Here is an 11226-nt window from a genome sequence, read left to right on the forward strand (position 1 = left end):
GCTTTATTAACAGGGTGTATAAATTCTTTTTCCGAGAAACGGAGTGATGTGAGTGATTTTATAGCAAATTGTAAGTCAAAGTAATTGTAATTTTTGAAAGTGTATGGGTGAGCGGCGTAGAAGCATATCGATAGGTCGACACAGAAAATATCAACAAAGAATCGGGAGCGAGAACACGAATGCGATTGTCGTGCCACCTGAGTGCTAATGTGTGTCTCTTGTGCCCGTGGCCGATTTAACTGCTTTGAACAGTGGTATCTTTTGTAATTTTGGTATGTACCGCGTACAAAGAATTATTTACGTGTCGCGTTGCTAATTAGTCAGAACTGCTATTCGGCACATTGAGCTTAAGAAAAGTGATGTGAAGACCGCTAAGCTGTGTGAACACTTACGTGCACTGTTGATTGTACACAGCACGGGCTGCTTATTGCATTCCGCGGACTGTAGAAGTAAACAGAAATATGGTATTTCCTTGTCGTGAAATGATATCAATAACTAATCTTGAATGTACGGTGTGCCGATCGCCGTACGACTTTATGTGACCATGGTGACTATCGTGCACGGTACGGAATGCCAGATGTGTCCCGCGAATTGTTAGTTTAAATTTCAAGTTCTTTAATATACTTTCGTAACTACGTTGATTGTACTCTGAAATGTGCGGAACCGCCATCTAATGGAAAACCGTAAATTTGAAACTGTGACTAGTGACAGCTAACAAACACTGTGAGAGCCGTACTTTCGTCGATGCTTGTAGATACCCTAATTATGACTGTTCTACAAACATCGCGCGTTCCTGCAACATTCGCAACGTTACAATCGAGTGGATCAACACGCCGATAAGTACTACATTACATGCTCAAGGAATTACGGACCTCGACGCCTCGCCGACAGCACCAGCTAAGGGAAGATCGCTTTATTACACCAAAATCCTCAACCCACGCGAGCTATTGATAAAAACTTTATATTCAACTTAACAATTTTGTGAAAGTTGTCACTTTTTCATGGTCCCTGTCTTTCAAATAACTGGAGTTGCGCTTAACATTGAGCTACACATTTTTTTGGTAGCTTTCAAAATTAAAGATTAAAATCACTTTTGTCAGTAAATCAACTGGTTTTAGATATGCATTTTTTTCACGCCTGTTATCTTGCGACATAGTGATTATTGCAAAAAACTGCTGTTATAATCAGTGAGACTGAAATTATTGTCTTTAATTTCATTTGCTTTAATTGCTGATGGATATATTTTTTGCACCAATTCTCGTGCCTATCATTTTGTGTTGCCCAGTTGTTCATTGTCCGCCTTTACATTAGCAACAGTAGCTAACCACAATTTGCCCAGTGCGTTTAGTGAATAAATATGTTAAAGGCGAAACATTTTTGATTTTGACAGACGTTTGAGTACTAATCATGTTATAGTTTTATGTGATATGCTTGCATGTGAGGGCTTAATGAGTAGTTACTGCTGTGTCAAGTTAAATATTTGTGGTTTCAGTTACTTTAAAACTTTTGTTTGCAAGAAATTAGAGGAGACCGATCAGGGTTTCGTTAATCTTAGTAGTTGAACACGGTCGGTTCTTGCCCAACCAATATTCGATAAGGTACTGTTTCGGATGAGGTAGCTAAATTTTGTGGCACCACACATCCGTTATTTTCACATACGTCATGCGGAAGTACTTTCATCGTTACGTTTTGCACAGCAGTGTATTGTGGAAACTAGATACTCGTCGTATGTCAAAGGCAGCAACTGAAAATGATGAAATGTTGATGAAACAGCTGAAGACCAGATAGACGTTTATGCACCTTACGAAGAATGGTTGAAAATCATTATGGATGAACCACTAACAAAGCTGCCCAAGACCAGGGGAAGAAATTGGTCTGCTCATGTAGCAAACATCCTGGTTTTCATCTGATGCCGTTTTGGGAGTCCATGGAAAATCTCTTACCCCATTCATCTTGAGGTGATTCTTCTTTAGGAAAGTTCATTATTTGTTTTAGTGTTTGCTTTATCATTAAATATGACTTGAAGAACCTGCCTTTAACAAAATATTTGTTTCTTCTCTCTTTAGCCACAAATGTTTCTGTGATATTACACCATCAACAGTGGGTTTATTTGTTCATGTTGAGAAGGTCCCTATTCAGAAACAGAAGAACAGATTCAATGAGTCAAGATTCTGCTGTACAGCCTTTATTGTGATGACCGCTTTCAGCAAACTACGTTGCCATCATCAGATCTTCTTCACTACATTTCTTGACCAAATGCATCTTGTATCGTATCTCACAACGATATTTCATGAACATGAGAACAATAGTATATCAGAAAATCAAGCATAAAATAAATAACTATTATATAAAACAACATACATATTGCACCGATTATACAAGCTCATGTTCGCACATTAGCGGAATGAAAAGTACATTCTGCTAATATACGAAAATGACATTGTATAATCATTACAATACGTATGTTGTTTTATATAATAGTTATTTTATGCTTGACTTGCTGATATATTGTTCTCAGATTCATGAAATATCGTTCTGTGATTTGATACGATACAAGATGCATTTGGTCAAGACTCAGTGAAATGCAGTGCAGAAGATCTGATGACGGCAACGTAGTTTGCTGAAAAAGGTCATCACAAAGGCTGTACAATAGCGATCTTGGCTGTTTGAAGTTTTTGCATTAATTTAGATCGCCCTCTAGCTTGACAATGTCAAGCATATATGAAGATCTCTATTCTTGGATATCAAATCTTTTCGATCTTGAAATTTCGCACGTACTTTCTCTTCTATTGAAGAAAATGGTATTTTCTTTTTCAAATGTTTTTAGCCCCACATATTAAGTACAGGTGCACTGTTGTGTAGCCAGGCTGTTCAAGGTTCACTACAATTGCTCTGCCGAGTACAATGTAAGAAACAGGAAGCCATCATGAGCTTACTTCGTTTTGCACAAACTGTGAACTACTGTTGTAAAGGATTGGATCGTTTGGGGGGAAGAGACCAGACAGCGAGGTCATCGGTCTCATCGCATTAGGGAAGGACGTGGAAAGAAGTCGGCCGTGCCCTTTCGGGAAGGAAATCGGCCGTGCCCTTTCAAAGGAACCATCCGGGCATTTGCCTGGGGCGGTTTAGGGAAATTACGGAAAACCTAAATCAGGATGGCGACGCGGGATTGAACCGTCGTCCTCCGGAATGCAAGTCCAGTGTGCTAACCACTGCGCCACCTCGCTCGGTAAGCACACGGAGGTAACGTTCTTCTTTGAGGTAGATGACGGGCATGTACACTGTGCTAGGGATACACTGTTGGAATTTGTTCTCGTGGGTGTTGGACCATTTCCTTCCTGCTGCACAATAATAGCGTTAGGACAATGTGGAAAATACTTGTTACATTATTTCGGCTTGAGATTAGTTCCAACTATTGAGCATGAAATAGTAAAAGTGGTCAAAAGCAAAAGCCTCAATGCAAAATGTAAGCTGGTATAGATGTTCCAGTGTCATCCAGTGTCACTTATAATCTATATTGCTCCATGAATTGCAAAGCCCTTGGCTCACGTTGTTAGTTTATCATTTACTGAGGGTGTGTTCACAGAAAGATTAAAAATATCAAAAATGCGACCTTTATTGAAATGTGGAGATCAGTAAAAAGTTAAAAAATACTTACTCATTTCACTGCTCTCGACATTCTCTACAGTAATTTTGAGATTAATGAAACAACGAATCGCTACGTACCTAGACGACCACAGCCTACGAAATAATAATCGGCATGCCTTTCGAACAGGTAGCAATATAGAAACAGCGATAAATTACTACTCTGGCGAAATAGTAATTTAGGTAACAACAATAGTGTTGTCAGAGGTAATTTAGATCTTTCTAAAGCTTTCGATAAGGTTAGTCACGAAATCCTTTTAGATAAGATGGATGCGAAGGGGATAAAAAGAATAGAAAACAAGTGGGTTCAATCATATTTGCAAAATATGATTACAGGTTGAGGAGCTCAAATCAACTCACGTTATTATAAAATCCGATTATCATCTGATGCAAGGAAAGTCGATGTAAGTGTACCCCAGCGTAGCGCCTTAGGTCCCCAACTTTTCCTTGCTTATATAAATGATATACCCACCTCTGACACTGCTGCTGCCAATTAGTGACATTAAGAAATCTCTGTCCACTACAACTGATGAAGTCCCTGCATTAAGGATCAATGCTTAACAGGTTAACCCTAAATGTGCAGAAAGCGACCTATACTCAATTTGGGAAGATGAGTCAGAACCACGATCTCTGTCTGGTACTCGATGAGTTAGAAAGGGTATGATGTGCAGGACTTTTAGGAATGTATGTTGGCCAAGGCTTAAACTGGAAAGAACATATAATTATGCCCAGAAATTCAGTTCTTCTTGTTTTGCTCTGAGAATTATTTCTAAAGTTTGCTCCCCAGGTGGTGCTAGAATGGCTCATTTTGGCTACTTCCAGTCCTTTGTAGCCTATGAAACTGTTTTCTGGCGTAAAATTAGTCGATTAAATAAAATTTTTAAATTACATAGACGAGTTATTCGAATATTTTCACAAAGTTCGGCTACCTGACTGCAAGCCCCCTGTTTAAAAAGTTGTCTGCTTACTGTTCCCTCCACATACATAAATGTTTGTTGATGACAAGGGCTATCTTGTGATCTGCAGACCAACTCCTATTACCATAGTTAAAATACTTTCAACTGAGGGTCCCTCAACACAGAACTAGTTATGGCTCTGAGCACTATGGGACTTAACTTCTTTGGTCATCAGTCCCCTAGAACTTAGAACTACTCAAACCTAACTAACCTAAGGACATCACACACATCCATGCCCGAGGCAGGATTCGAACCTGCGACCGTAGGAGTCGCGCGGTTCCAAACTGAAGCGCCTAGAACCGCTCGGCCACCGCGGCCGGCTAGAAATTTGTTAACATCGAGTATAGATTTAAGTGTCAGGAAGTCGTTTCTGAAAGTATTTGTATGGATTGTAGCCATGTGTGGAAGTGAAACAGGGACGATAAATAGTTTGGGCAAGAAGAGAATAGAAGCTTTCAAAATGTGGTGCTACAGAAGAATGCTGAAGATTAGATGGGTAGATCACGTAACTAATGTGGAGGCAGTGAATAGAATTGGGGAGAGGAGAAATTTGTGGCTCAACTTGACTAGGAGAAGGGATCGTTTGGTTGGACATGTTCTGAGGCATCAAGAGATCAGAAATTTAGTATTGGAGGGCAGTGTGGAGGGTAAAAATCGTAGAGGGAGACCAAGAGATGAATACACTAAGGAGATTCAGAAGGATGTAGGTTGCAGTAAGTATTGGGAGATGAAGCCTGCACAGGATAGAGTCGCATGGAGAGCTGCATCAAACCAGTCTCTGGACTGAAGACTACAACGAACGAACGAACAAACGAACGAACGAACGAACGAACCGTTGATATCAGGTATCCGGTAAATCACCGAATCTCCGACATTGCTGCGACCAGAAAAAAAAAAAAAACCTCAAGAACGGGACCAACGACGACTGAAGAGACAACGTGACAGATGTGCAACCCTTCCACAACTGTTGATGACTGTAAATAAGGTCACTGGTTGGATAAGTCGTTTCAAATTGTACGGGCATGGAGACAAACTCATGAATCCATGGACCTTGCATGTTAGCAGGGGACTGTTGAAGATGGTGGAGGCTCTGTAATGATGTGGGGTGTATGCAGTTGGAGTGATCTGGGGCCCCTGACACGCCTAGATACGACTAAGAGTTGACATGTACGTAACATCCTGTCTGATCACCTGCTTCCATTTATGTCAGTTGTGCGGGCTATTGCACAACGACAATGCGACACCCCAAACGTCCAGATTTGCTACAGAGTGGCTCCAGGAACACTATTCTGAGTTTAAACACTTTCACTGGCCAGCAAACTCCCCAGACTTGAACATTACTGAGCATATATGGGATGCCTTGCAACATGCTGCTCAGAGGAGATCTCGACCGCCTCGTACCCTTACGGATTTATGGACAGCCCTGTAGGATTTATGGAGTAAGGTCTCTCCAGCTCTACTTCAGACATTAGTCGAGTCCATGCCACGTCGTGTTGCGGCACTTCTGCTTGCTCGCGGGTGCCTATACCATATTAGGCAGGTGTACCAGTTTCTTTGGCGCTTCAGTGTATTATTTCTGTGTGGTACTGATATGACTGGTACTACAGTACTAAATGGTCTTTGGACAAATATATAAATGGAAAAAATTTAATAAACATCTATCGCAATTGCGGAACAGTGCCGAAACCGTCGCCCTTAAAAGTAATCGGCATAATGTCTGTGAACAGCGTGACAAGCAAAAGATTCCAAGATACAGTACCTGATCAGAAGACTGTGTACACCCCCATGAAATGTGAAATTCAAGACTTTGTCACGAGAGGCGAACTCCCTCATTGTAACAGGAGACGGGGAGTATCGCACCGTAATTAGATTCTATAACGTGAGAGAGTGGACTTTTTACAGTTATCTTCAGTTAACGGTGGGTGGTTGCTGCGTTCGCCGGAGGGGCACTGGCGTCGTTATCCAGTGTGGTCTAGTTGCTAGGATACCTGGCTCTCACCCAGGAGGCCCGGGCTCGATTCCCGGTGCCAGAAATGCACATTTTTGTTGCTCCCCTTATGCGACTTGTCTCGACTTGTGAAATTCAAGACTTTGTCACGAGGGGCGAACTCCCTCATTGTAACAGGAGACGGGGAGTATCGCACCGTAATTAGATTCTATAACGTGAGAGAGTGGACTTTTTACGTGGTCTAGTTGCTAGGATACCTGGCTCTCACCCAGGAGGCCCGGGCTCGATTCCCGGTGCCGGAAATGCGCATTTTTGTTGCTCCCCTTATGCGACTTAAGAATGAATCAGCCATTATGGCTCAGTGACTTCGAATGCGGACTAGTCATTGGATGTCAACTGAGTGGCACATCCATCAGGGACATTTCAAACCTTCTAAAGCAGCCCAAGCCAACTGTTGGTGATGTGATTGTGAAGCGAAAACGCGAAGGAACAACCACAGCTGAATCCAGACCTCATGTATCTGATACAAAGTGCTATCAGCAGTTCAGCTACCACAGTAGCTATGCGTAGAGAGTTAAGATAATGGGGAATCCTGGTCGAACAGCTCCTCACAAGCCACACGTCTGTAGTCAATGCTAAGTGACGTTTGAGGTGGTTTAAAGAGTGATGCCACTGGACAGTGGATGATTAGAAACGATTGACTTGGAATGATGAAGCACGCTATACTCTGTTGCAATACGATGGATGGGTTTGTGTATGGCGATTGACTGGAGAACGTTGCCTGCCATCATGTGTGTTGCCAACACTGAAGTACCGGAGAGGAAGCGTTACGGGGTGGGGTGTTTTTCATTGTTAGGGTGTGGTCCCCTTATTGCACTTAGCAAAATGCTAAATGTGAAAGGATAAGAATACATTTTACAACACCGTGTACTCCACATAGTAGAGAAACAGTTTGGGGATGATGATTGATTATATCAACATGACAGCACACCCTGTCATAAAGCGGCGTTTGTGAAGCAATGGTTTGTGATCAGTAACTTTCCTGAAATGGACTGGATTGCCCAGAGTCCTGACATGTAGCCAATGGAACACCTTTGTAATGAGCTAGAACGTCGAATGTGCTCCAGGCCCTAGCGGCCAACGTCACTACTTTCCCTGGTTTCGGATGTAGATGCCGGCACAGGTCATGTTTGAACGAGGATGTGGCCTACGTGGTGCAGTCAGGACATTAACAATGTGGGCTGAGGACTAGTAAGCTGTCTCTGACGGCGTGAGAGAGAATCTCCTAGGATGCTTAGCACAGATGAATTTGTAAAGGAATAGAGAAACTGGTGGCTTAATAGGAAGTGAATAGGGGTGCACCAACTTACAGGTTCAATTTAAGGGCAATTCAATTCTCAATAGTTCAACTTTATTTGTAGAGGTGTCTTCACAGTGGCTAAATATCCTCGCCAAATCAATGAGCACACCCTACCATTCTACACGTTAGTACTGCCCAGCAATTCCGGGTTGTACAGAGCCTTACCGACAGCATTTTTATATCATCTTTCGTGACATGAATGGTTGGGCAAAGGAGAGTAGGAGATTTTGACATACTATGTCCCGTCTGTCGCAACGTGAAACACCCTGATGGTTTTCATAGCAAACAAAATGATGTTAAGAATGAAAATTTGATTTTGCTATTGATACACAGTCGATATAATATACTTACGCGATATTCTGTTCCAAGATCTCCGTTGACGGTGACTGCGAAACATGAAGACTGAATACGATATTTCCAGTACTTTGAACATTTTGTTTGTAATGATAATCAAAACTCGTGTGTGTGTGTGTGTGTGTGTGTGTGTGTGTGTGTGTGTCGGCGGGAGGGAGACAGAGAGAGAGACCACAGAACCTGCATTTAACGAAGGACAACAGTGGTAGAGGGCTAAGCGTTGCGACGCAGTTCTCAATGAGCGAATCGTCAATCTTTGAAGAGCATTTCCTCACTGAACGGCGTGACTGAATTTTTACCTAAAACGAACTAGCTAGCAGCGGGACTGTCGTATGGTTTACTATAATTAGCGTCATAAGCATTACCTGAGTAAGAAGGCATTTCAGCTCAAGGAGTTCATCCTGGATCATTGGAATTTACTCACAAAAACGCGGACCATCAAGATGATTGCTGTGCTTGTATATCCTAAACCTCTTCTGAACCAATAAGGGAACGGTCAGTTCCATCATGCAAAATAAGCATTTAACCATTACAAATATTTTTGGTGTTAAGCTTGCAGATATCTCCCGCTTAGAAACTGAGTAGTTCACAACAACGTTTCGTAAATTCACTCAAGATTGTTAAAGGTTGGATGAATCGCTTCCGGCACGCAAAGCAGAGCTGCTGGGTACCGGAAGTTTCTAGGTTATAATTCTTCTGTGTCCATGGACGACTTCCTCTTGATGTCTCCCATTATTGGCGATATCTATGAGTGGTGCACAACAATAACGAAGCGTTCGACTGTCAAATCAGGTATAGCGCAGTCTACGGCGCTACGGACAGACCTTGCGAGAAACGGCAAGGGATATCAAACACTAACATATCCAACAGCCTTTTAAGGCCACATGTTTTAGTGGGAGTCTACTATTAACCCTGTTCTTAATAACTCTGCAGTTTCGCCTTCACAGTATCAACGACGTAACGATAGGCTATATTTGAGTGAAATTTCAAACTTGTTTAAAAACTATTAACATGAAAGTGAAGTAGTTTGCATGATGACAACGATATCTGTTTAGTGTTATTAAATAATTTCTTAATGCATATACAGTAATAAAACTTTTCTACTTTAGGATACACAACTGCTTCTTTGAAATTGTCTAACAGTATAAAAAAGTACTATTAAAATAAGATACCGTTATACACGCCACTATCAAATAAGTTAATTGCTTCAGATGCAAACTCACTGCACATCCCAATTTGATATTCTTGAGACATTTGATTTCTGGCAGAAAAATGCGGCACAACTGTAAACAGCGTAATGATGCGGAAAAAACTGTAATAAGTTTTTATATCCTACACAAGCTATCCCACTGCATTAATCGTATCTTACTTGGTTCAAAGCAGCAATGATTCTTAACACATTACAAACGCTGAATTTGTGTAAGATTTTTTAAGACTTCTGCACTTCACAGTCATTCGTACGAAACTACTAGATTATGCTAGCACGAAGCGTCCTTAAGACAGGCTTCTACTTAACGCATATTTTGGGAAGTTGTAATCTATGCATACGACGAGTATTGTACAGAGCAGATTCCGAAAGCAAACCATTACAGGTATGCCCCAGCTGCAGAATGCGAATGGTATACGGATACTATTAGTTTGAGAGAGAAGTGTGACTTTCTTACTTGTGGAGCAGGACAAATAACACACGTAATTATAATGTTTAGGTACTTATGTTATAGAAAGATATGTGCCAAATCACACAAGTAATGTAAACATTTCACACATGGCAGATGTAGAACTCACCTTCAAGCTCCACAACTTTCCCTGCTCGTTTCAGCGCCTTCACTGCCTCATCGTGAGTGGCTTCCCGCAGATCTTCTCCATTCACTGACAGAATCGCGTCTCCTACGTACAGTTGTTCTGTCTGATCGGCGGCCATGCCTTTAAATATTTTTGAGATCAAGATGGGCATTTTATTTTCTTTTCCGCCTTTTATAGAAATTCCTAGTCCATTGTTATCCGATTTCACTACTCTAACAAGTCTCTTCTGGTTAGCTACAGCCTCTGGGACATCAACTGCATCTAACAAGCCGCCAGTGTTATCAATATTATTGTTGTTGTTATTGTTATTTAGACTTCCATTTAAAGTAGTTGAATTTTCGTAGCTCTCGTCTAGGCTGATGCTGAGATAATCGTCTTCCAATGTCACAAATACGCGGTACCACTGTCCCCTAACATGCGTCTCTAATACTCCTGACCGGCCGTAGCCAACACCTGCCATCTCAACCATGGTGAACAAAACCCACTAAATTGTCAGAACATAACCTTAAAAACACGATACGTCAAATTTTCGGTGATTTATAATGCACAGAATTCGATCTGCTGTGGTGTGGCCAATATTTACAGTGAGTTCTTTTACTTGCAGTTCAAGACGAAAATCACAGGACTGCTGGAAATATCACTATTTTCTCGAAGGATCTATTAACAATCACCCGATGTATTTCAATTAACAACAATGTTTACTATTAGCAGCAACAAATGCTACACAACGCGTGCTTCTAAGCTTCCACAAAGTCACGCTGTAACCGCTACGCACACGACTGACAACACTTCTGCAACTGATTCCATACCAAAATACACAGCCAGCGTTGCCAACCGATCTGACAAACGTAAACAACGATATTCCTTTAGTCGCTGATCACCTTTTATAGTTTGACGCCGGATTACTGCGTTGAGATATAAAACTGTACAGTATATATTGTTTTGTTACATTTCCTAAATAAATTACATTAATTACTGTTTATCTTTGAGAAGCCAGAGCTGATTTATATTTTACAATATATCTTATTATCGAACAAATTATAAATATGGAGTCAAATTATTTGTATAATTATGTTTCTCATATCATTCTAATATTTTTAATAACTTAGGAAGATTTGATGTAATTTAGACGCAGCGTTCGTCACAGGAATGGATATAGT

General features: G+C 41.2%; 1 protein-coding gene across 1 annotated transcript in view; it reads right to left on the bottom strand.

Moving 5' to 3' along the window:
• LOC126253266 (beta-1-syntrophin-like) overlaps positions 1-10862 on the bottom strand; it is a 497572-nt gene extending 486710 nt beyond the window's left edge. The window contains exon 1 of the mRNA XM_049954480.1: positions 10049-10862. Within this exon, the coding sequence (XP_049810437.1) occupies positions 10049-10535 (487 nt within the window). The 5' untranslated portion in view covers positions 10536-10862. The remainder of the gene's footprint in view (positions 1-10048) is intronic.
• Positions 10863-11226: the final 364 nt, after the last annotated feature.

The sequence above is a fragment of the Schistocerca nitens genome, chromosome 4 (genome assembly GCF_023898315.1).
Source record: "Schistocerca nitens isolate TAMUIC-IGC-003100 chromosome 4, iqSchNite1.1, whole genome shotgun sequence".
In the NCBI taxonomy this organism is placed as follows: Eukaryota; Metazoa; Arthropoda; class Insecta; order Orthoptera; family Acrididae; genus Schistocerca; species Schistocerca nitens.